The sequence below is a fragment of the Euprymna scolopes genome, chromosome 44 (assembly GCF_053919585.1).
Source record: "Euprymna scolopes isolate OS-2025 chromosome 44, ASM5391958v1, whole genome shotgun sequence".
NCBI lineage: Eukaryota > Metazoa > Mollusca > Cephalopoda > Sepiida > Sepiolidae > Euprymna > Euprymna scolopes.
In genome coordinates this window covers 7821163-7848020 of record NC_136525.1, presented here as the reverse complement: position 1 = coordinate 7848020, position 26858 = coordinate 7821163, and the positions used below count along the sequence as shown (strand labels likewise).

Here is a 26858-nt window from a genome sequence, read left to right as displayed (position 1 = left end):
TTTAAATTCATCAGCTGTGGCAATCGGGCTTTAGTAGGGTATATTCCAATTCCTGCTGTAGCTGTTCATTTGAATGTGAAATCATAAAAATTGGTCATTCATCTCATAATATGTATAGCAATAACATACTGAATTTTCAAGAGTCTGTGACAATTTTAAACGCTTGTGCAAAAAACGTGGAAACTTATTTAAGGCACCTCGTATTTTTCGTATTTGGTTTTAGTTTTTTTATATACTTGTGAACCCGTACTTGCTCAACTCGACAGCCACCAATGTGAGAAAAGATCACATGGCCAGAATATGAAAGGGAAGAAATCTACGCCACACAATGTTGGAGCCTTGATTAACAATCCTATTCAACTTCCTTTTGTGCTCTTTGGTGAACAACTTCTGATACATTTTCTTTCCACCAACCCTATTGTTCCTCCAATGAACTTTTTCCGACACACCTTGATTAACAATCCTATTCAGCTTCCTTTTGTGCTCCTTGGTGAACAACTTCCGATACATTTTCTTTCCACCAACCCTATTGTTCCTCCAATTAACTTTTTCTGCCACACCTTGATTAACAATCCTATTCAGCTTTCTTTTGTGCTCCTTGCTGAACAACTTCCGATACATTTTCTTTCCACCAACCCTATTGTTCCTCCAATTTCCGACACACCTTGATTAACAATCCTATTCAGCTTCCCTTTGTGCTCATTAGTGAACAACTTTCTATGCGTTGTTATTTTTTGTTCCCCCCCCAATAAACTTATTTCCTCTTGTCTTTTGTCTTCTCTTTCTCCCCCACCTCCTAACATTTTGTGGTGATGGGGGAGCACCGATAGTATCACAAACAGCACCATGGAATTTCTGGTCCCGTTTGTAACTGTTCCTCTGTTTTTATTTATCGTGCTCCATTTTTTAGACTGAAGAAGGAGATGTTTGTCCGCGTGAATCAGCTTGTGGCTGAGTTTCAGGAAGTCACGGATAAACAAATGGGCGAAACGACGAAGCGGATGATCCGGGAGAATTTGTCCATCACGTCCAAGATGGCAAAGATGTCCGACAAGACAATGACGATGATTGAGGAGAACGACGCGTTGAAGGCGAAGGAAAAGACGTTGCTGAGCAAGTTAAATATTCTGGAACACAACGAGAAGGAGTTGATAAAAAAGAACCTCAGCACGCAGAAGGTAAGGTTGAAGATTTTGCGGGGAATGGAGGGGAGGAGGGGTTGTAACAGAGCGTGTATGAGCGTATGTGAAAATATCAGCAGCAACCGAAAGATAGATGGCTAGTGAAGGTATTAGCAACAGCAGCAGCCGTTTAAGCACACATGCAAATTTGTCCAAGGATGGAGTATTGTTGCCACATCTGGGCAGGAGCTGCTAAGATGATCTTATCCTTGCCTTGTTCAAAATAGACTTTGTAGGCTAAGGGGGGGGATGCCTTTTTCTGTTCCCCGCAACCTCTGTCTCACAGAAGAGACGTTGCGAGCCTGTCTTTGCTTTATCGTTATTTTCATGGCAAGTGTTCGTCTGAGCTCCAATCTACGGTCCTCCCTCGTCAAACTTTCACAAAAAACACTCGTCTAGCTGAAACCACTATCAATAATTTCTCCCACTCTTTATCTGTGCTTAAACCTAAACGTAGATTCCGTGAACAAAGCTTCTTTCTTAGAACTGCACACCTGTGGAACTATCTTCCGTTTACCTGCTTTCCAGCTGACTACAATATGGTCGTCTTCAAGTCCAATGTAAACAAGTTCTTGATGAGCTGCTCCCCTTAAGTAATCCAATTTTACCAAATTTACACTTCTAACGATGACTTTGATATTGTCCTTGTTAAGTTTTGAGACATTGTGTTGAACAAAGATGGCGGCGTAGTTCAGATCAGTAACCAAGATGGCGGTGTAGTTCAGATCAGTAACCAAGATGCCGGCCAAGAATTAAATGCGGTCCATGACGTAGTAAACGGCGAACTGATTGAATCCAAAATTCGACAATTTTTATAATAATTTTGGGACGTTTTGATTGGTTGTTTAGCACAGCCGGTGGTTATAAAAATGATTGGCGAATCCATTCGTCTCATACTCCCCCCCCCCCCATCACGAGTCAAAAACATTTTACAGTCCTTTTGACCAATGTGCACTCTTTAACCCTTATCCTCGAGTGGTCTCAGGGCCTTGATAAGTGGTGATAATATATATATATTATTAATTAACGGTTATTCATTATTTTTTTTTTTGTATTCATATTCCAAAATTTCTGCATCTCATGACGTCACACATATTTGTTAACCAGTGCCTAACACAATCTACCTTTTCTTTCCTATATATTCCCTATCACTGTTTCGGACATTTCCAACATTGCTGCCAAAATTTTCCTTCGTTTCTGTTTAGGCCATCGGGCAAATTATTCCTTGTAATATACAGGGTGTCTCAAAAAAATGTACCCACACTTCGAATGACGAGAAATCCTTTATTTATGAACATACAGTGAAATGGAATAGCTTCGAATACAGAAGATAAATGTGATTAAAGAATCATGTTCGAAATTTGTGGATCAACAAACTCCTGAAGCAAGTTAAGGTATCTCTCACCAGTGACAGTTCCGTTAATAAAAAATGGCCCTATGATGCCCAGTGAGGATATCCCACACCACACTGTTACTCCTGGCAAGTTTACATGGTGTTCAAGTGTTACATGAGGATTTATAGGACCCCAGTACGTGCAATTATGGCGATTAATGGTGCCATTTAATTTAAAGGTTGTCTCATCGCTCCACACAATTTTGTGTGGAAACCCTGCATCTTCTGCACATTTTGCCAGGTACCATTCATAGAATTCGACTCTCCGGTCAGGATTGTCTTCGTTGAGAGCATGAATTAGTATTGGAATGTAGCATTTCCAGTGCAGACGCTTCATGATGCGATGGATGCTATCTTTTGAGATGTGGGTTTCCCAAGCATTTTGTCGAAGTGATTTCTGTGGTGATCGAAAGAGTGTTTCCTGCACCTGCTCTTCTTTTCCAGGGCTCGTGGATGTCCAAGGTCTTCCAGAACATTTCTTGTTGACGTTCTGGATGGTTCCATCTGTTTCAAATTTCTCTTTGATGCGAGCAATGGTCCGGCTCGTTGGTGGTGGTCTTGCGAATTCCCTTCTGAATTGTCTTTGCACTTCAATGGCGTTTTCTGTCTTCCAATAACATTTCAGGACAAGCTTCCTCTCTTCCAAGCTAGGTTGATTTCCTGCCATGCTGTGGTTCACACCTCACACCTGCAACACAAAAAAGACAGCATGTTAGCAAGGGTTAAAGTGTGAGTACATTTTTTTTTGAGACACCCTGTATAATAAAATAAATAAATCTCACCCGTCTGTTTAAATGTATGTATGTATGTATGTTTGTATGTCTGCCTAAAACTTTCGACAGAGATGACAGATTTTCATGAGATCAGTACCGTTTTGAAGCTCGACCCTTTGGACGACAAATATAAAAAAAATTGGCTAAAAACATTAATTCCCTCACCCTCAACTGGGCACTTTTCTACAAGGAGGAAGTCGCTTTTTTCGCCAATATTTTCGAAAGTTATCCCCTCTTTTTGATTGACTAGCCTTAATTTAAACCTTCGCCACTTCCGGTTTGGCGATGGGTGCAACAGCAAAGATGTCACTTTTTTTTATTTTTCACGTTATTTTTCTCCTTTGCGGTATGGGTTTGAACCTGCCTGCCTACCACTTTTTTTTCGTATTTTATTTTACATTTTTTTCCGTTTTTTTTTTTTTGGGGCACAACAAGTACAATGTGAAGACCGTGGATTTCAACCCCTCCATTCATAATAAAAGCACAATTAATAGCAGCAGTAGTATAATTTTGGCTTCAGATGGACAGATACGAAATCTGCAATCATAATAGAAAGCTGTGTAACTTATATTTAATCTTCACAGTAATCACCATACGCACCTATCACCTGCTGCCATCTTCTTCGTCTCTCCAGCTGTTCAATCCCATTGCAGTAGAACTCGAGAGTTTTGGATGCAAAGAAGTCCGTGAGGGTTTGATGCAAGTCTGTTTTATTGGTGAAGGATTTCGTATGAAGATGATTATCCAAGGAGTGAAAGAGGTGGTTGGTTGGTTGTTTGGTTTTGTTTTCCGGCATATCAACCTTTTTCAGGTTATTTAATGCCAAATCCATTGCTTTTGAAGAATAATTTTTTAATAGAATATATTTGTTTTTTCTTTTCAAGTTGGTTTCTATTTAACCCATAGTTGGAACCCTAACAGGTACTACCACTCCGGGTCAGAGTGGACCTGAGAACAATGGCAATTTAAGGGTGGCTCCACACTTCCCAAAGCCCGCAAGCCGGGGCCTCACCATCGGATATAGTTTTAGGTCATATCCAGGACTGAAAAGGCTGGTAATCGGATGGTGGAAGATGGTGTAAATAAGGTGGATGGTACATTGTCTTCCACCCAAGTTGCTGTATAGTATCCCTGACCACTCACACAACATGCGACCTGGCGTGATCATGGAAGAAAAACACACCTTTGCGATCCACCAGTGCTGGCTCCTTCTGGAGCAGTGCCGGTTGGGTTAGGGTTAGGGTTGCACACATTTCAGTCGGGTTAGGGTTAGGGTTGCACGCATTTCAGTCGCTGAGAGTATAATTCTCTAGTGATTGTGTGACCCATATAATATGCCACTTGACGACCTGTCCATCAGACAGAAAACATAATCTTGCATGAGTGCATAGGCTGTCTTGAGAGACCACCAATATCTAAAATGCTTGGGACTTTCGTATAGTACTGACTTTCCATGACTGGTGAGCACTCGATTAGATAAGGACGCAGTACGGTGGCGAGAAATCAGTGATATGCAAGCTGTCACTCATTGCATCGCGTGGCTCTTCAACAGCATTTGCGGAACCCACTTGCTCAGTTTGTACGTCTTACCTAGGCTGTGCAGGTGAAAGCTTGAACTGTCTTACAAATTCATCACACGTTAGACTACTGTACGCTTCAATCGCCGCTTCCAGGACTATGATCTGACTTTGTCAAGTGGAATCATCACAACATTAACTTTGCGTCAAGGGTGTGAGTTCCATTATAGAAACGTTGATTTAATTTGAATGAAATAAAACACGCATTAAGTGTGCTTGAAAGCCAAATCACAACGTAATATTAAGAAAATAAACAGACATTTTTTTTTCTTTTTTACATAGGCGTCACCACTTATTAAGGCCAAGAGGCCACTCGAGGATAAGGGTTAAAGAATGCACCGTAGAAATTGGACAATATAGAAATCGTTAGTAATGGCGATTCGGTAAATTTGTTAACTTATATGGAACGGCTCATCAAAAACTTGTTTACGTTAGACTTGAAGACAACCATATTATAGTCAGCTAGAAAGCAGAAAAACGGAAGACAATTCCATAGGTGCGCAGTTCTTAGAAAGAAACTTTGCTCATGGAATCTACGCTTAGGTTTAGGCACAGATAAAGAGTGGGGGAAACTAGTGATAGTGTTTTCTGCTAGACGGGTGTTTCTTGTGAAAGTTTAGCGAGGGGGGACCATAGACTGAAGCTCAGTCGAACACTTTCCATGAAAATAACGATACATCTGAGACAAACTCGCAACATCTCTTCTGTGAGATAGAGGTTGCAGGAAAGAGAAAAGGACATCTCCTACCAGGCTACGAAGTCTATTTTGAACTCTACCAAAGCAGGATAAGTCCTTTCTAGCAGCTCCTGCCCAGATATGGCAACAGTACTCCATCCTTGGACGTACCTGGCTCTTATATAGATAGAGAATTGCATCAGCAGTGAGATATCTACTGGATCGATAGAAAGATCCCACCATTTTTCCAGCGGCCTTGGCAACGGATTTAATGTATGTGTTCCATTTAAGATCAGGAGTAAAGGTCAAACCAAGGAGCTTGTCAAAACATGAGGCCTCCCCAAGACGAGAGCCATTCATTTCAATTGATGCCAAATGTGGATCAGAGCATTGATGATGTAAAGATAAAAGCTTGGTTTTAGATGCATTATATACTTGGTTTTAGATGCATTAAAAGTAATAAGCCACCTCTTTCCCCATTGTACAACGTGATCAAGATCAGAGGAGAGAGAATCAGAGAGAACTTGGTTGTTTACGGTCTTAGATGTGCTACCATAGATAGTAGTGTCATCAGCATAGATGTCTACGGATGATGTAAGGATATGATTTGGAAGATCATTAATATAGATCAGGAAGAGAGTTGGGCCCAGGATGGACCCCTGAGGGACTCCAGAATTAATACCAAGAGCTTCTGATTTCTGCCCATAAACCACTACTCTTATGAACCTATCAGAGAGAAATGATTTAATAATTGAGAAGACATTTCCAGCTATACTATAGCTGGAGATCTTGTGAAGTAAACCTTTATGCCATACTCTATCAAAGGTCTTTAATATGTCAAGAGCAATTGCCCTAAAAAGGTAGCCTCCGTCGAGAGATTCACTAATCCTATGAGATATAACTGTAAGCACATTTGCTGTAGATCTAGCAGAACGGAAAGCATATTGCGTGTCACTAAGAAGGTTATTTTTGCTAAGATGGTTGATTACTTCTCTATTTAACACAGATTCCAGCAACTTACCCATGACGCACAGGAGACTTATTGGCTTGTACTGAGAGGGAAATGAGTGATCACCTGAATTCTTAAATACGGGGCATACTGATGAGATTTTCCATGGTGACGAAAAGCAATTCTCCTTAAGACAACGTTTAAACAGTTTTGTAAGGATGGGCGCTAGTTCTGGTTGAAGTCTTTTGATTACTAGAATTGGAATACCGTCAGGGCCAGTTGCTTTACTGGAATCAAGATTTTTGATATGTTTGGCAACATCACGTACAGATATTTGTATATCACATAGTGTGTTTTCTGATACAGGAGGAAATATTGGAGAGTGGCAGCCTTGGTCAAAAAGATTAGAATTAGCTGCAAAGTTCTTGGCAAAGAGTTTAGCTTTGTCTGATGCTGACGAGATTACCTCAGGTCTATTTATGAGAGTTGGGATAGAGCATATGCTTCTGTTCAGAATTCTGTTTGCTATTTGCCAAAACTGGTGGGAACCAAGCCACTGCTCAGCTACTTTGGACTTGACGGACTGAGCATACAACTCTCTTGTGTTCTTTATTACTTTTTTACAATGGTTGCTGGCAGTTCTGAAAGCGACTTTAGTCTCAGTACATCTATTACGTTGGAAGCAATGGAAAAAGTGATTTCTATGTACAATGGCAGCAGCACATTCCGGAGAGAACCACGGCTGGCTGTTGGGGTTTTGCTGCAATTTTTTCGAGGGTATGAAACGGTCTATACCTACAATTAACCATTCTGTCAGTTCTGATACTATAGAGGACACATTCTTTTTAAACATGGAACGCAGAGATAGATCTGTTATAAATGTGCGGAAGCTATCCCAGTCAGCCATAGAGTATCGATATACTGTATGATGGAGAGGTACATCTGGCGACTTATTACATTTCATTTTTATCTTAACTGATACAACTGAGTGGTCAGAAAATCCAAGTGGAGACAGAACAGAAGCTGAACACAGTTCAGGGCAAGTTGTGAGAAAGAGGTTTAGGAGACTTGCATACTGGCTGTCAGTATCGGGAACACGGGTGGTTCGTGAACAATCTGAGTGAGGTCATAAGCAATGGAGAAATTATGACAGAACCTCCCCTCATCATCGGTCTTGTTTGAGTGAGTTAACCATTTCACATTGTGAACATTGAAGTCTCCACAAACATGAATATTAGCTGAAGGATAAGCAGATAGGGCATGGTCAATTTTCTCAGATATGCTTTTAAAGATAGTAACTCCGCTGTTGTGGGGGCGATAGAGAGCAAATATAAATGTAGTAGTTTGAGCTAGTGCAACCCGGAAGCACATATAGGGTAAGTTAAGATCTTTTCTGGGGATGTCTTTACCACATGGAAATCCATCTTTTATATAGGCACATATTTCCATGCCCATGGCGATCTTGGGGGTCAGATTTGGAAGTTAAATTAGAGTATTCTTTAATTACGAACTCATCTAGGGAAATGGTCTCTCCAATGCCAGTTTCACTTAGAAATAATATGTTTAGTCTCCTGTAATTGGGTTTCAACCTCTGGAAGGTTAGAACGTAGACCCCTGATGTTAAAGAAGGAGACCTGGTAGTGGGGGTCTATGTTAGAAGTTGGAGATCTGGGTTTAATCGTGTATTTTTTATTGAGACTTTTCATGATGGTGTTTTGGGATTTGTGGATTAGGTCAACAGACATGCCTGAAGCAGGGCAGAGAGGGAAAGTAAGAGAGAAATAGAAATGAAGAATTTTTTTTTTTTGTAGCACATGAAATGGTAAAGCCGTAACAATTAACCACTAATATGGCATCGAGAGGCCCCACCAGAAGCTACTGCATGGTCCAGAATCCATTCACCAAATGGCAATACAGCAGCCCCAGTACTTTGCACCTGCTGATAGGACAGCCTCCTTAGTGGTTAATCCAAGGTTCGGGTCCCTGACTATCAGGCGGATAATGTCAGCCCAGATAAAACGTTTACCTCCAGCACCCTTACTAATGACATGGCTACAAGGATAGACATAGAAACAGAAAATTTCTGACATCTGCTGTTCACGCAAAATACTGCCAACCTAGAAAACAGCGTTTTCTTCTCCCTTTGTCAGAAAAATCACTCATTAAAAATGAGGACTGAGGGACAAATAAAGAGAAGCAAGAGTAACGGGAGCTGCCGATAATGCATCCACAGTGCATTGTCTACTCTCCATTAAAAAAAAGAAAAAAAAAAGTCAATTTGGTGTGTTTAAGAGGTGAAAGATTCCCCTCTCACTAACTGAAAATGAAAACAATTGCAAAATCTGTTATGCTATCAACTTGAAAAATATATATTTTACTTGTTTGAAATTTATTAAGTTGTGATTTGGCTTTTAAGCGCATTTGATGCCTATTTTATTTTATTCAAATTAAATATATAAATTTCAAACAAGTAAAATATTTTTTTATTTTCATAATATTACATTGTGATTTGGCTTTCAAACACACTTGATGCATATTTTATTTTATTTATTTTGTGTATTATTTCATTTGACAGGTCATAAATATGCTGATGGAAAAGAGTCACGATTTGCAGAATCAAGTCGAAAATCATCAGTAAATATTTTTTAGTGCTTCTTTTTTTACTTTTTGGTTGGTTGCTTTTGTTTTACGGCATATCAACCCTTTTCGGGTTATTTAATGTTGAATCCAAAGATTTTGAAGAAAATTTTTTTTAATAGAGTATATTTGTTATTTTCACGTCAGTTTCTATTTAACCCATAGTTGGGACCCTAACAGGTACTACGACTCCGGGTCAGTGTGGACCTGGGAGCAATGGTAATTAAAGGGTGGCTCCACAGTCCCCAAAGCCTACAAGCTGGGGCACCCGGAGTGGACCTGGGAGCAATGGTAATTAAAGGGTGGCTCCACACTCCCCAAAGCCCACAAGCTGGGGCCTCACCACTGGATATAGTTTAAGGTCATATCCAGGACCCCCATTGAGGGACTTTTACCCTCTGAAGGGGGGCAGTCAGTGTATTCTAATGCCCCACCGACAGGGCCACTTTTTCTATGGATAAAATCTATTTAAAAAAAAGTAGGCTCTTCTACACTATCAGAACGAAATTTTTTAGTCGATAAATCGAGTTTTCAGATAAAAAAAACAATGGTTTCTATTGATTTTATTTATTTTTATTAATTTCAATAAATTACAATGGAAGCTTCCAAATTATGCAGTCGAAATTACCTGAATATTACTGAATTATTAAACAAACAACTTTAATCATGTTAGCAGGTGAAAAATTGCAGCCATCTTGTTTAAATCGAAACTGATGTTTTTTTTGTTTTTTTTCTTTTGGCAATTCTAATAATTTACAATGGTAGCTTCCATATTATGCAGTCAAAATTACCTGAATATTACTGAATTATTTTTTTTTAAAAAATGACTTTAATCATGTTAGCAGGTGAAAAATTGCAGCCATCTTGTTTTTATAAAATAAATCGAAACGGAAAATTACCTCCCTTTTAAGCTCTCCTGTGTCTTATGTAAGCAAATATGATAGTTTTCTTCAAATTCTATTTTTTATTTTCTTTAATAAATAATTTTCTACATTATTGATTTTCGTCATTTTTAGATATAATCATCTTAAAAATACGAGGAATGCGTAGATACCATTGTTTCCATGTGAAATTCAGTTTTATGATTTACAAAATTTCGTTTTGATAGTGTAGAAGTGTCGAAATTTTAAAAAAATTAAAAAGAAAATAGTAGAAAAAAATCTTTGATATAACTAGTGGGAGGGGAGCTTTGCCCGGTCGCAAAATACGCTTAAATATGATATTTTAATTTGTCCAGATTTCGTATATATTATTATTATAGAGTCATGATTTCTAAAAGTAAAAAAAAAAAAAGAAAAGTATTTGGGTGCCATCAGCTAGAATCGAAACCGAAAGCAAAACTGTAGCATTCAAAGCTGGTGACGTTACCACATTACCAACATGAAATGCATAAGAACTGATTAAAAATTAAAAATAAATTAAAATGAATGTGCAAAATGTATAACGATTTTTTAAATTCTGACACATTTTTTGTCCCCTTAAAAACAATTTTAACCGGCTAAAGACCCATAAAAGAACAGTCCATAAAAAATCCAATCATTTGCGGCCCCCTAGCGCCACTCTGTGACTTTTAGTGTCAGAGAAGATAGGGTTTGAAAATATGGAGAAAGACAGACAGACAGACAAACAAAAATATAGCCTTTTGTATATTAGATTTGGATTATTCGGACTCCTGTTTTTAACTTAAGTGTTATCTTCATAATGTTTTGGTCGATGTAACCTCCGACCTTCTTCAGGCGTATAAGGTGCCTTCAATAGATTATTGTTATTAATTTAATCATTCTAAAACCCATTTTGTTCATACTATTTCTCTAAACATTATCTTTCTAGATTTATATTTATATAAACGTTTATATCAACTAGAATTTAATTTAAAACAACCAATTTATCCAAGGTTAGCAAGGTTATCTAGCATCATCCAGTATTGCTTATGTTACAAGTGTGCTGCAGTTGGGTGAGCAAGGGCTCAATATTTGCTAACATGTGACACTCTCCACATAATTGCTAGACAATCTGCTCCTGAATTTGGCGTTTATTAGTTACGAGCAGGACCCGTCAACCGGCGTTGCCTGGTGGTAACATCCCTCCACCTCCACATAAAAAAATTAAAGTACGGTTGGTATTGTTGTTGTAGTCCAACCTCCTTATGGCGAGAACGGCAATCAGAATTGATACCCCTAACCTACCTATGTTAAGAACGGCTTTCGTAATAGACATCCCATTTTGTGAGTGTGGGTATGGTTTGCAAAAAATTAGCCCGTAATGTAAGGTATGTAATAATAATAAACAAATTATTTAGTTTTGTGACATCTTTGGTTTAAAAAAAAAAAAAAAAAATTCAATTATTCGGAGAACTCAATTTCCCTTGTCTGCTTCAAAAAACCCGACTCCTCTAACTAACTTAGTCTTAACATCTCATTCTGAGATCCCCATCATCTTAAGTGACCTCTATGCCAAACTACGCCAGACTGCTAGAGGTCAGACCTATTTTTAAATTATTGTTATTAATTTTAATTCTAAACGTTATCTTTCTAGTTTATATTTATATAAGCATTTATTTCAACTAGAATTTAAATTTCAAACAACCAATTTATCCTAGGCTAGCAAGGGTAACGGGCATCGTCCGGCATTGCTTAGATCCCCACCTCCATAAGTGTATATTTGCATTTTCAGAAATATTATGCACAAAGGACAAAGTGTGTGTGTGTGTATTTGTATGTCTGCCAAAAACTTTCGACAGACGCAACGAACATTGACAAAATGGGTATCGTTAGAAAAATTGGACTCTCATACCACAAATATCCAAAAATGATGGGAGTCAGTTTTTGCGTCGACATTTTTGCAAAGTTATACGCTTTGCAAGGACTAAGCTTATTTTGAATGGCTGCGACATTGTAAGTCATTGTGGGCATGACAGCTAAACTGTTGGGTTTTTTCACCTACTTTTCCTCTTAACCTTGCAGGTTTGAGCCTGGCTACTGCGGCTATGTTTTTTTTTTTCTTTTTTTGCACTTGCACGGGTACTCGCTGCTATTTTCATTTTTAAGGGGGTTGGTTAATTGTTTCTTTCTTTGCGTACTTGCTTGATTGAAAGATTCTTTTTAGGGTTAGGTTGCTCAATACTCTTTCTTTTTCTTTTTTTTTTTTTACACGGTAGTCACCACTTATTAAGGCCCGGAAGCCACTCAGAGATAAGGGTTATTGCAAGTACAGTACGTTAGTGTGGAGATTTAATGAAGTGTTTACTTAAGGGGGCGGTTCATTAGGAATTTGTTAACGTTGGACTTGAAGACATCCAGGTTGTAGTCAGGTGGGAAGCAGGCACACGGAACAGAGTTCCACAGGCGTGCAGTTCTAAGAAATAAAAATCTATCCACACCCGGGTAACGCCAGGTACCCCCGCTAGTAAATAAATATAGCTATATATACTTGGAGAGTTAAGAGACTTAGGATCAGAATCGTTAATTGTATCGGAATTGAAAATTTAGAATGGAATTGGTTGGTTGTTTTTGTTTTACGGCATATCAACCTTTTTCAGGTTATTTAATGCCAAATCTAGTTATTTTGAGGAATGATTTTTAATGGAGTATATTTTTTTTTAAGTCAGATTCTATTTAACCCATAGTTGGGACCCTAACAGGTACTACCACTCCGGGTCAGAGTGGACCTGGGAGCAATGGCAATTAAAGGGTGACTCTACACTCCCCAAGGCCCGCAAGGTGGGCCTCACCATCGGATATAGTTTTAGGTCATATCCAGGACCTTAGAATGGAATTGGTAATTGCAACCTCCGCTAGTAAATAAATATAGCTATATATACTTGGAGAGTTAAGAGACTTAGGATCAGAATCGTTAATTGCATCGGAATTGAAAATTTAGAATGGAATTGGTAATTGCAACCCCCGCTAGTAAATAAATATAGCTATATATACTTGGAGAGTTAAGAGACTTAGGATCAGAATCGTTAATTGTATCGGAATTGAAAATTTAGAATGGAATTGGTAATTGCAACCCCCGCTAGTAAATAAATATAGCTATATATACTTGGAGAGTTAAGAGACTTAGGATCAGAATCGTTAATTGTATCGGAATTGAAAATTTAGAATGGAATTGGTAATTGCAACCCCCGCTAGTAAATAAATATAGCTATATATACTTGGAGAGTTAAGAGACTTAGGATCAGAATCGTTAATTGTATCGGAATTGAAAATTTAGAATGGAATTGGTAATTGCAACCCCCGCTAGTAAATAAATATAGCTATATATACTTGGAGAGTTAAGAGACTTAGGATCAGAATCCTTAATTGCATTGGAATCGGAAGAAAATTTTAGAATCGTCCCATCACTACTCTCTGGGTTCATTTTGATCGCATAAATATTGTTTTTTTATTTGATTAACAGAAAGAGTTCTCAAAGTCTGGAATATTCCTTGAAAGCTGCCGAAAAAAAGATTGCTGAATTGCAAAACGACTCGACGGCACTCCAGGAGCAAAAATCAAGAACAGAACAAATCATCCGAGATGCCGCGGAGGCGATAAAAGATGTCGTGTCTGTAAGTTGTTTTTCTGTTTACAAGGATTTCATCTCTTATCCTGACCTAAAAGCCACTCAAGGATAGGGGACTACAGATGGGAGCTCATTCGAGCACTTGCCATGAAAGTAACGAGTGCGTAGAGAAAGACTAACAGTGTCTCGGTCTCTTCTGTGAGAAAAACACTTTAGGGAACAGAAGAAATCCTTGCTCACTAGATTTCGAAGACGGTTTTGTAATTTGCAAATGTGTGTCCCGATGATCACGTTACCATAAAACAACACAAGACGAGTACTCGATATAAATCAGTTATGTGTGTACGTGCGTGTATGTGTGTGGTGTACGTGTGTGCATGTGCATGTATGTGTATGTGCATGTGTGTACATGTGTACGTGTGTGTATATGTGTGTGTACACATCTGCGCATGTGTATGTGTGTGTGCGTGCGCGTGTGTGTATATATGTGTGTGTGTGTGTGTGTGTGTATGTGTGTGTGCCTGCGTGTGCGTGTGTGTGATACCCTCACGGTGCGTAGAAAAAGAGAATCTCAAACGTTGTCCGTCATTAGCTGTCCCCAGTGATTTTCTTCTCAGCTTGATTTACTCATGCCCAGCTTAGGCTCCAATCTCTCCTGGAGGACCTTCTGGGCCACCAACTGTCCCAAACTGGCAGTTGTCTTCAACTCTTGCAAACTCAAAACTGTCTGCAAACTAACTCTAAATATATCAACCTCTATTGTCCGATCCTTTTGTCCTAATCATTGCCACACCTTGATTAACAATCCTATTTCAGCTTTCTTTTGCGTTCCTTGGTGAACAACTTCCTATATCTTTGTTCTACTGATAAACTTATTTTCTCTTTTCTTATATTTTTTGGCTTTTTTTGTTTTTTACTTCTCAATACTTGGGGGTGGGGCATTGGTAGTATCACATGCCTCCCATACCTGTGTGTGTGTGTGTGCATGTATGTGTGTGTGGGTTATACCATCATGTAACATAGAAAAAGGCAACCCTAAACATTGTCTGTCGCCAGCTATCTCGTCACGTTGGTGCCCAGCGATTTTATTCTCGGATCAATATACTCTCACCTGCCTTTGACACCAATCTCTCCCTGATATCTCTCCGGAGAGGGAGTGGCGGACCTCTGAGCTGCCTTCTGTTCCAAACTAGAAACTGTCCTCAACTGTCGCAAACTCAAGACTGTCTGTAAATTGTCTCTAACTGCCATAAACTCTCGCAAAACTCACTCTCTGTTGTGTTGGACTGTGTTACCTACTAATAAACTCGTCTATACACTATAAATATCGAAAGACAAAACCATATGGTGGGTATTCATATGATATTCGCTGGACCAACCAAGCTCCATACTGTTAAATATTCTTGTCAATACATTTTGTTACACTTTTTTTTTTTTTTTAAACAAAGGAATCACCACTTATCAAGGCCCGGAAGCCATTCGAGGATAAGGGTTAATGGGTATACATTAGTCAATGTGATTATAACGTTTTTAACATAGGTATTGGGATTTTTGTACGTTGGATTACATAGAGGTACGGTTCATCAAGAACTTGTTTACATTGGACTTGAAGACAATCAAATTGTAGTCACCTGGGAAGCAGGCCAAAGGAAGAGAGTCCCACAGGCGTGCAGTTCTAAGAAAGAAACTCTGCTCATGGAATCTACATTTAGGTCTAGGCACAGATAAAGAGTGTGGGAAATTATTGGTGGTGGTTCTGGCTAGATGAGTGTTTTTTGTGAAAGTTTGGCGAGAGGGGGGACCATCGATTGAAGTTCAGATGAGCACCTGCCATGAAAATAACGATAAAGCAGGGACAGGCTCGCAACGTCTCTTCTGTGGGAAAGAGGTTACAGGGAAGAGAAAAGGGCATCCCTCACTAAGCTACGAAGTCTGTTTTGAACTCTGTCAAGGCAGGATAAGCAGCTTCTAGCAGCTCCAGCCCAGATGTGGCAAGACTACTCCATCATTGGCCGAACCTGGCTTTTATATAGGTAGAGAATGGCATCAGGAGTGAAATATCCACCGGAGCGGTAGAAGGATCCTACCATTTTCCCAGCAGCCTTGACAATGGATTTGATATATGTGTTCCATTTCAGATCGGGAGTAAAGGTCAAGCCCAGAAGCTTATCAAAACATGAAGCCTCCCCAAGACGAGAGCCATTCATTTCAATTGATGCCAGATGGGCATCAGGGCATTGATGATGTAAGGATAGAAGCTTGGTTTTTAGCTGCGTTAAAAGTAACCAGCCACATCTTTCCCCATTGTACCACGCACGCAAGATCAGAGGAGAGAGAATCAGAGAGACCTTGGTCACCCATGTTCTGCTTTCCTTGTTTACTTCTTAAACAAGGTCCATAACACTCTCACTCCTAAAACTGCCCGCAAACTAACTCTCTATATAATAAATGCACTGACCTTTATGTCAGGTTCTTTGTTCCGTTAACTGCCACACCTTGATTAACAATCCTATTTTAGATGGCCTTTGTAATGAACCCCCCCCCATTGTCTTTTTACGAACCTCACTTCCTATATCTTTTATTCTGCTGATTAATGATTTCCTCGTTTTGTTATAGTTTTTCATCTGTTTTTTTGTTGTTGTCACTTCTTAATACTCCGGTGGGGGGTGTCGATAGTATCATAAATGTATGAAAAGTGAGCTCTGAACGGCACCTCCCCAGACATAACAACAGTACTCAGTTGAAATTTTGGGGTGTATTTAAGGCTTTCACGCCCCCCCCCCCCAATTCTCATACATCATACACATCACAAATACATTTTTTCATATATCATACAAAAGTCATGCTCAAAAAAAAAAAAATCCCTAATATATGCATACGTTCATATATATACATGCATATATATGTATATATTACAATTCCAATATATATATATATATATATATATATATATATATTGGAATTGTAAATATTATATATATGTTATTTTCATCTCATCTGCAGGGATTTTAAATAGCTTAGGTTCATAGTGTGAATGCGGTATTTTGTGATTGCAACTAGTTTACGGGAATAGACCAAGTGGATGAACCCCCCCCCCCATTCCCTTCGGGCTTTATGCCTAATCATAAAATTGTTTTTTGTTATATAAAACTTGCCTGTCAAGTGTTATATGTCCAACAAAATGTAAATTCAGTTTCAATGATAAATAAACAGTCAACATAATTTAAGACGTTGCCATCAAAATCCTGACATAGGATTTTAAAGCCAAAATTCTGTCTATATTGGCAGCCTTTGAATATTGAGCTTTGGTCGGCCACCCCCACCCCATGCTTCCTTCTCTTTTTTCATAGACATGATGTTGCTATGCTATATACTAGGGGCCCTACGTTAGTAGTGATTAAGTTAGCTAGTATGAACTTTGACAAGGTTCACATTTAGTGCATGACCTTAATCTGCAAAAAAAAAATCAATCCATGATGTAAATTTGAGGCAGAACAGGGTGGCCAGAAATCAAATGTCGTAGACAAAGTAGGAGCCGAACAATGACGCCACATTTTTTTAGCAAGAGAAAACTAAGATTTTTAGATCAGTCTCTTGGTGGAAGCCATGTTAACAAGTCACGACCAATGATGTAGAGAACTGATGAGCTCAGCAAATGTTATTTTCTTTTTTTTTCTTTTTTTCTTTTATTCAATTTTCACCCCAAACAAGGCACAGTGCCACTTTGAAGCAGGGCGCTACTATCAGGGACTTAATTAGCAGGGTCATTATGAAGGGAGATGAGTAGAAAGATGTTTGTTCACATTGCACTTGAACTTCTGCATATCAGTACAGTTGGGAAAGCAGAATCCCGGAAGGGAGTTCCAAAGACCCGCAGTTCTGGGGAAGAAACTATTGGAGTAAAAGGCTTTCTTGCACCTAGGGATCTCTACTGTAAAGGGATGAGACTTAGTAACTTGTCGGGTTTGTCGGGGGTAGTTACGTCGGGGAGGTACAAGTGTTTGCAGTTCGTCAGAGCATTCACCATTAAAGTATTTGTAGAACAGGCAGAGGGATGCAACATCTCATCGATGGGACAGAGACTGAAGCCTAGATGACAGTTCAGGACCTATCAGGTTGGCGACTCTCTTTTGAGCCCTGTCCAGGAGCGAGAGACAAGCAGCAGATGCACCAGCCCAGATGTGACAACAGTACTCCATACATGGGCGAATGGTGGCCTTATAGAGGTACAGGATACTGTCAGGTGTAAGTAGTTTTCTAGCACGGTAGAGGGAGCCAACCTTCCCTACAGCAGCCTTGGCAATGCTCTCAATGTATCTATTCCAGTTCATATTCCCTGTAAACGTTAGGCCGAGGAGTTTAAAAGAAGTACTTTCAGGCAATGTGTTCTTGGCCATTGCTATTGGTGGTAGAGAAGGTTTCTTGTAGTTATTGAAGGAAACAAGCTTAGTCTTAGCAGCATTGAATGTGACCATCCATTTTTGTCCCCATTCCATTTTGATGAAAAAAAGGGGAGGATGGATTGAACCATGCAGCAAACGCTAGACAAGAGAGCGACTGCGTCGTTTTTCTTTCGCACGAACTCAATCGCTCTCGGTTGTCATTGCTGACCCTAGTTACCCGTTTAACATACGTCACCTTAATCCCTTGAACTGTTTTTTTTGTACTAACCAAACTGCCAGCAACTCTAATTTCAAACATGCTCGCATAACCCGGGATATCTTATGTTTAAAATTTTATTTTTATTATTCAATTTTCCCCCCAAACAAGACACAGAGCCACTTTGAAGTAAGGGGCTACTATCGGGAACATAAGTTGCAGGGTAATTATGAAGGGAGATGAGCAGCAAGATGTCTGTTCACATTACACTTGAACTTCTTCATGTCAGTACAATTGGAAATGCAGAATCCCAGAAGGGAGTTCAAAAGTCTAGCAGTTCTGGGGAAGGAACTATTAGAGTAGAAGGCTTTCTTACACCTAGGGATTTCTACTGTGAAGGGGTGGGACTTAGATGCTTGTCGGGTTTGTCGGGAGTATTTACGTCGAGGGGGTACAAGTGCTTGTAGTTCGTCAGAGCATTCACCATTAAAATACTTGTAGAACAGGTAGAGGGATGCAACATCTCGTCGATGGGACAGAGGCTGAAGCTTAGATGACAGTTCAGGACCTATCAGGTTGGCGACTCTCTTTTGAACCTTGTCTAGGAGCGAGAGACTAGTAGCAGATGCACCGGCCCAAATATGACATACATGAGCGAATGGTGGCCTTGTAGAGGTACAGGATACTTTGTCCTTTCAAGACTAAGGTCAATTAACATCTCTCGTCTTTGCATTAATCATCTTTTGTTCTTTTTAACTTCTTAGATCCAATGGCTTCATGCCTTGTCTGGAGTCTCAAAGTCTGTTTTATTTATTTTTGTTTGTTTTTCTTTTCTCGCCTCTTTTGTAGAATGTAAAAATTTCCGAAGATGATGAAGATGCTTTGGCCCGGCAAGTTTCACAGACGGAGACGATGTTGCAGCATCTGTTGTTGATCTTAAACAGTTCAGAACAGCTCGGGGAGAGGTCGAGGTCGACATCTGCCAAATTAGGAAAGCAGGCAGCAGCAGCAGCCAACAAAGAAAAGGCGATTCCTGAGAAATTAAAAAAAGTGTAATTATTACTTATTTATTTTGTACCCCTCACTCTTCCTGCTGACGTCTCCAACTTTGGCCATTCCCGGTATTCACTTGGTATAACGATATTTGTGCCCCGGGCAACACCACCATGACCTTGCTGGTATATTCTTAACATGTAACAATATTGTCAGATTAAGAAGGGGTAAAGAAACCTGCAAATTAAATAAATATATTGAGAAATTCAAATATAATTGTTTCACAGGAACGGAGATATTCGAATAATAACAGGTGTGACCTGTAGCCCTTCCAGGATTGTTTACAGCTAGGATCACCGAGGTTAGTAAAGTGCTCTAGACAAAACTGTCGAAACATATTTTCTGGAAATCTGAGAATACAAACATCTTTCTGATCTAAGAAAGATTTGATAGGAAAGAAAGAAAAAGAGGAAGGTTATCTATAAATATAAAAGCGAAAATGTATGTACGTGTGTTCGCTTTTTCTGTATGTCTACAAAAGGCTTTTTTCAGAGAAGCGGTCGCTCGCCTAACAACTTTTTAAAACTTTTTATATCACATGTAAATCGTAATATCTCAGAGTTGTCAACAGAGCTCGCCTGTCTATTTGATTTGCTCGACTTCGGGAAGATAAATATTCAACAGTTTTCACTCGCCGCATGTGGATTAAGCCTTTTCCTATAACTAATTCTGGCGGCATTTTCCGGTTTCCCCCTACCCCCGCGTTCCGCAGTAAATGAAATGCTACTCCGCAGTCAACAGTTGACCTCATTAAGTCATTAAAACGTGCACCTGCCAAATCTAAGTAATTGAATTAATTCAAACGCGTTTCCGTTAGTATGTCGCGGTGGTGCAATGGTTCACGTCGCACGTTTTTTTTTTTTACACTTTAATTTACAATTTTGTCTCAAGGGTTCCGGTTCGATCTTCATACTTACCTACCAAAACATTTTTTTTTATTTTACCCCCTCTCCCCCCTGGAGTTTTGATTTACCCAAAACCACACACACCTCCAAACACCCGGGCAACGCCGGGTATCCCTGGGTACTCTATAATATAAATCTCACCTGTCTGTTTAAATGTATGTATGTATGTTTGTATGTCTGCCTAAAACTTTCGACAGAGGGGTTGGATTTTCACGAGATCGGTATCGTTTTCAAGCTCAACCCTTCGGATGACAAATATCGGAAATTAGCTAAAAACGTTCATTCCTTCACCCTCAACTGGGCACTTTTCTACAGGAAGGGGTCGCTTTTTTTTTTTCCGATATTTTTGAAAGTCAACCTCTATTTTCGATTGTCTAGCCTTAATTTAAACCTTCGCTACTTCCGGTTTGACGATGGCCACAACGACAAATACGTCACTTTTTTTTTTTTCACATTCTTTTCCTCCTTCGCAGAACGGGTTCCAACCGGTCTGCCTGCTTGTGTACTACCACTTTTCCTCTTTTGCTCAACATACACCTCCAAACACCTGGGCAACGCCGGGCACCCAAGCTAATTAGTTTAGAACTTCTATATGTGAGCTCCAGAAATCTTAATACAAGTTAGCGATTTACTTTTGCTCACTAAATGAATACACATGCGTATTGGAACAGATACATTGAGGACATTGCCAAGGCTGCTGCAAAGAAGGTGGGCTCTCTCTACCATGCTAGAAAGTTACTTATGCCTGAGAGTATCCTGTACCTCTACAAGGCCACCATTCACCCATGTATGGAGTATTGCTGCCACATTTGGGCTGGTGCATCTGCTACTAGTCTCTCCCTCGTAGACAGGGTTCAAAAGAGAGTCGCCAACCTAATAGCCCCCGCATTGTCAGCTAAGCTTCAACCGTTGTCCCATCGACGAAATGTTGCATCCCTCCGCCTGTTTTACAAGTATTTTAATGGTAGGTGCTCCGACGAACTACACTCCCCCCCGAACCCCTCAACGTAAATACCCCCTGACAAGCAGCAAAATTCCACCCCTACACAGTAGAGATCCCTAGATGTAAGAAAACCTTCTGCTCTAATAGTTTCTTCTCTAGGACTGCTAGACTTTGGAATTACCTTCTGGGTTCCTGCTTCCCTGACTGTACTGACATGCAGAAGTTCAAGTGAATGTAAACAGACATCTTGCTGCCCGACTCCCTACATAGTATCCCTTCAAATTATGTCCCAGATAGTAACCCCCTACAGCAAAGTTGCACTGTGCCTTGTTTGGGGGGGGGGTGAAAATGCAAAAAAATAACAATCAAGATGAGAACTGAAGTCCGAAGAATCCAAATATAATGAATAATCAATCGTCATCGCAAAAATGAAGAAACGCGAATGCTTTTTCCGATCGGGTAATAGTGTCGCATTTATTTACAGGCTGTTGCCACCAATTGCACCGCCGACAAAAGGCAACAAGTCTTCAATGGTCGAATACACCGTTGGAGATTTGGGATTGGTACCTCGATTGACTCAACAAATTCCCACGAATCTGGAGAAGATGCGTTTGTCGCGTTTACAGCAACAGGACACTTTACGGAAACGATTCTCACGGTCTGTAGGAACGCAGACCATCAGTGCCGCAAAGGTATTTGATTCGTTTACTATTAGTAGTTTTCTGTTTTTTTCCCCTCTTTCTTCTTCTTAGTTTTCTTCCTTTTTTTCCTTTCTTCTCCTTTTTTCTTCGTTTTCTTTTCTTTTTCTTCTTTTTTTGTTGTCTTTTTTCATCTTTCTTCATCTTTTTCTTCGTTTTTTTTCGTCTTCTTTTTCTATTCATCTAACGTCACTTTTATTTTTTTTTGTATTTTGACTTTTTTTTTCTTTTTTCTTCGTTTTCTTCCTCTTTTCTTCTTTTCTTTCTTCTCCTTTTTTCTTCGTTTTTTCCATTTTTCTTCTTTTTCTTTTTTTGTTTTCTTTCTTCTTTTGTCTTCTTTTTTATCTTTCTTTTTCATCTTCTTTTTCTTCTCCTCCTCCTTTTCCTTCTCCTCCTCCATCTTCTTCATCCTCTTTTTGACTCTTTTTCTTTTTTTCTTCGTTTTCTTTTTTTTTCGTTTTTTTCCTTTTTTCTTCTTTGTTTTCCTTCTTCTTTTTGTCTTCTTTTTTATCTTTCTTCATCATCTTCCTTTTTCCTCTTTTTCTTCTCCTCCTCCTTTTCCTTCTCCTCCGTCTTCTTCTTCCTCTTTTTCTATTCATCTAACGTCACTTTTATTTTTTTTTAATGTGTTTTGACTCTTTTACTTTTTTCTTTTTCTTTCTTCTTTTTCCTCTCTTTCTTCTTCTCTTCCTCAATATTCTATTTATAAACATCAGTTTGTTCGAGAGTTCTTTACCATCATTGCCGCAAATGTATTTGATTCGTTTACTATTAGCATCCTTATTTTTTCCTCCTCCTCTTCTTTTTTTTCTTCGTTTTCTTCTTTATTTCTTTTTACTTTCTTTTTTTCTTTTTTTCCTTTCTTTTCTTTTCCCTTTCTTTTCTTCTTTTTTCTTTCTTTTCTTTTTCCTTTCTTTTCCTTCCTTGTTTTCTTTTTTCTTCGTCTTTTTGTCTTCTTTTTCTTCTTCACCTTCTTTTTTCTTCTTTCTTCTTTTTCGTCTTCTCCTTCCTTCTCCACCTTCTTTTTTTATTCATCTAAACGTCACTTTTATTTTTTTTTATATTTTGACTCTTTTTCTTTTTTTTCTTCTTTGTTTTCTTCTCTTTTTCTTTTCTTTCGTTTTGTCTTTTTCCTCTCTTTCTTCTCTTCCTCATTCTTCTCCTATTTATTTAACATCGTGGCTTAGTGGAGGACGCCCTTTTCTCTTCCCTGCAACCTCTCTCCCACAGAAGAGACGTTGCGAGCCTGTCTTTGTTTTATTATTACTTCCATAGCAAGTGCTCATCTGAGCTCCAATCTCTGGTCCCCCCTCGCCAATCTTTTACGATAAACACTCGTCTAGCTGAAACCACTGTCAGTAATTTTCCCCATTCGTTATCTACACCTAAATCAAAACGTAGATTCCATGAACAAAGCTTCTTTCTTAGAAGTGCACGCCTGTGGAACTCTCTTCCGTTTGCCTGTTTCCCACCTGACTACAACTTGGATGTCTTCAAGTCCAACATAAACAAATCCCTGATGAACCGCCCCCTTAAGTAAGACACTCTATCAAATCTCCAATAATAACGTTTACTATGATACTATCCCATTGATTGCTGTACACGCAATAACCCTTATCCTCGAGTGGCTTCTGGGCCTTGATAAGTGGTGACCTCCATGTAAAAAAAAACAAGAAAACATAATTTTCACTTGTTCGAGGGTTCTTGACCATCAGTGCCGCAAAAATATTTGGCTCTTTTACTATTAGCATTCTTTTCTTCTTCTTCTTCTTCTTCTTCTTCTCTTTCTTTGATTTCTTCATTTTTTCTTCTCTTTCTTCTTTTTGCAAGAAGCAAAAAGAAGAAAGAGAAGAAATCAATTCTTTTTTCTTCTGTTTTTCTTCTGTTTTCCTTTTTCTTCGTTTTCTTCTTTTTTGATCTTTCTTCTTCTTCTTCATCTTTTTTATTCATCTTCTTTTTCCTGTTTTTCTTCTCCCCCCCCCTCTTCTTCTTCTATTCATCTAACGTCACTTTTACCTTGTTCGAGGGTTCTTGACGCTTTCTGATATTACGAAAACTCATTCTCCACTTCTCACGGCTCAGCTTTCTTTTAGAATTTAACATTCTTTTTCTTCTTTTTCTTCTTTTTTTCTTTTTATTTCTTTTTCTTCTTTTCATTTTCTTCTTTTTTTTCTTTTTCTTCTTTTTTCTTTCTTTTTCTTCTTTTCATTTTCTTCTTTTTTTCTTCTTTTTTTTTCTTTTTTCTTTTTCTTCTTTTTTTTCTTCTTTTCAGTTTCTTCTTTTTTTTCTTTTTCTTCTTTTTTTTCTTTTTCTTCTTTTGATTTTCTTCTTTTTTCCTTCTTTTTTTCTTCTTTTTTTCTTTCTTTTGTCTTTTCTCTTCTTTTTTTCTTTTTCTTTTTTTTTCTTTTTTTCTTCCATTTATAACGTGATATGATTGGTTAAAAGGAACTGCTGATCTAAGTTTTTGTCCAATCAAAAGTCAATATGTGTTGCATGGTCCCTGGCCCTGATGTATAGCAAAGAAACGCCATCATTTAATATGAATTGGGGTAAAAAAGTTATTATTTTAACAAAAGAAATAAAATAAAGGAAATAAAATGAAAATGTAACAAAACATTAAAATAATAAAATTAAGGGTACTTGTACAGTTTAATCAAGAGATTAACAAATGAAAATATCGAAAAAAGTTCAAATTGTATGCATTCGTTATGGAATGAAGTTCTCTGAAAAAAAAAAAAAAATTTCACTTAATTTCATCAAGTAGTTTTTATTTTACAGCGAAAAAACAATTTGTTATGATACCGAGCAAAAGGTTCGATTTTTAGGAAGAAAAGCTAGAATTAAAGATGGGGAGGGAGTGTCGGCGCTTTAACAGGAGTTATCTCCCCCATGGCGTGTTCAACAAATTTCATAATGGCTGCCTTCAACGCGCTCTCATAAAAACGTGTTTTTCTGCTGTAAAAAAAACAAAAAACAAAAAAACTACTCGATCAAATTAAGTGAAATTTTTTTTCAGAGATCTTCAATCCAAAATGGATACGTACAATATAACCGTTTTTTTCTATATTTTCATTTTTTAATGTCTTGATTAAACTGTACAAGTGCCAAATTAAGATATAAAAATGATAATAAACCATATGTTCAGAATCCTTATTCTAATTCTGATCAAAATCCATGATTTTATTCTAGTAATTTTCTCAAATTTTCTTAAGGAGTCTTAATATAAAACTGCAATTCAGGGAATCTTGTTTAATTGGTGTCAAATGAGAATGGATCAAAATTAACCGCATAAAAATTAAAACGATAAAAAAAACTGTTACCACTAAAAATAAAAACATAAAAACCCGTTACCACTAAAAATAAAAATAAAAAAATACTAGGATATAAAAGTTGCAAAAATATCAAACACATCTATTGATTATTGATTATTGATTAAATAATCGTGTAAAAAAATTCGATTCATGGATAGTTTAAAAAATTAAACTGTATAAATGCATGTGAGTTTTTTACACTAAGTGGAAGCACCACTGTCATAAAAATGTTAACAAAACCAGTAACTTGAAAAAAAAAATGGCATAAAATGACAAGTGTTGAAATTTGAAAATAAAATAACCTGTATGCTGTCAAATTTATTTCAATTATAATATTGAAAATTAGACTAATGAGAAGAGAACCTGAATGCCTACTAGACACTATCCTAGAGTGTCTAAGATCTCTCTGTACAGGGGTTTGTCAGAAAAACCTGGCATGAGGATACTTTTTCCATAGAAGTAAACCCTGACCAAATATTCAAAATCACATAGTATTCGCTGCCCAAATAAGATCTCCTCACTATGGCTAACCCACATTAGCTTTTACGAGGAATGGTGCACCTTCTCCAAGTGATGTTACCTCAAGTAATAGCACGAAGCTAGATACTCCACCAGACTAGATAAATTCTTGTCCTGGAATCCAGTAAGACCATGAGACCAAAACGAAAGATATACTACAACGTATAAAAATGGTTAATTGGGGAGAGGAAAATTATGTTCTCAATTTCTTTATTAACTCAGTGTTTGAGAGATAAAGAACTTTAATGGAACATTCGAATATCTATGTATCTCATATAGACTTCAAGTGTTAGCCCCAGGTCGTGGGCCCCTTGATTTCTGAGAACTTCGAAGTAAAATAAAACAAAAAAATGAATACCAATAGACGCAACTTAAAATTGAATTATAAAAAATCTGAAAAGCTTGGCTCCAGTACTGTAATATAGAATGTAAACTTATCAAAAAAAAAGAAAACTGTAAACATTAACTCAAGGCATAAAAGGGTAGAAAAGTCAACATTGATGGCGAACACGTGTCACATCTCATCTTTGCGTATGATGGCACACTCTCCTCAGGAACTAAATGACATTTTAAATGGCATCAATTCTAAGAGCAAACCAGTTGGCCTCAACATGCATCTTAGGCAGACCAAGGTGATGTTGAACAGCATGCTGCCAAATCGCCAATAATTGTTGATGGAAAAACCATTGAGGAAGTTGAAAGCTACATCTACTTGGAAAAGAAAATTACGAAAGATGAAGATCTCCTCCCTGAGATAAAGAGAAGGGTAGCATTAGGATGGGCATCTTTTGGGAAAGTGGAGAATACATGAGAAGCCGAAAACAAATATATCAATCAAACGGAAGATCTTCAAAGAATATGACGATACCTGTGATGATCTGCGGTAATGAAACATGCGCCCTGACAACTCGCCAGAGTGAAATCATGGCAGAGGCACAAAGGAAGATGGGGAGGATAATGTTGGCCATCAGTCTACAAGACAGAAAGACAAACATCTGGATCTGCCAACAAACAAGAGTTATTGACATCAATACTGCCATCAAAACACAGATACACAGGGCACGTAGCCAGACAACATGACAACAGATGGTCCATCAGGACAACGGAATGGACAATTCGTGAACATCAGAGACCAAAG

General features: G+C 38.3%; 1 protein-coding gene across 2 annotated transcripts in view; it reads left to right on the top strand.

The window, feature by feature from the left end:
- The window catches only part of LOC145268677 (cilia- and flagella-associated protein 157-like), a 74133-nt gene that overhangs the window by 37787 nt on the left and 9488 nt on the right, over positions 1-26858 (top strand). For both annotated transcript variants that reach the window (XM_080124173.1, XM_080124174.1), the window contains exons 5-9: positions 911-1178; positions 9125-9183; positions 13588-13738; positions 19141-19343; positions 21677-21884. In XM_080124173.1, coding sequence (XP_079980299.1) covers positions 911-1178; positions 9125-9183; positions 13588-13738; positions 19141-19343; positions 21677-21884 — 889 coding nt within the window. The remainder of the gene's footprint in view (positions 1-910; positions 1179-9124; positions 9184-13587; positions 13739-19140; positions 19344-21676; positions 21885-26858) is intronic.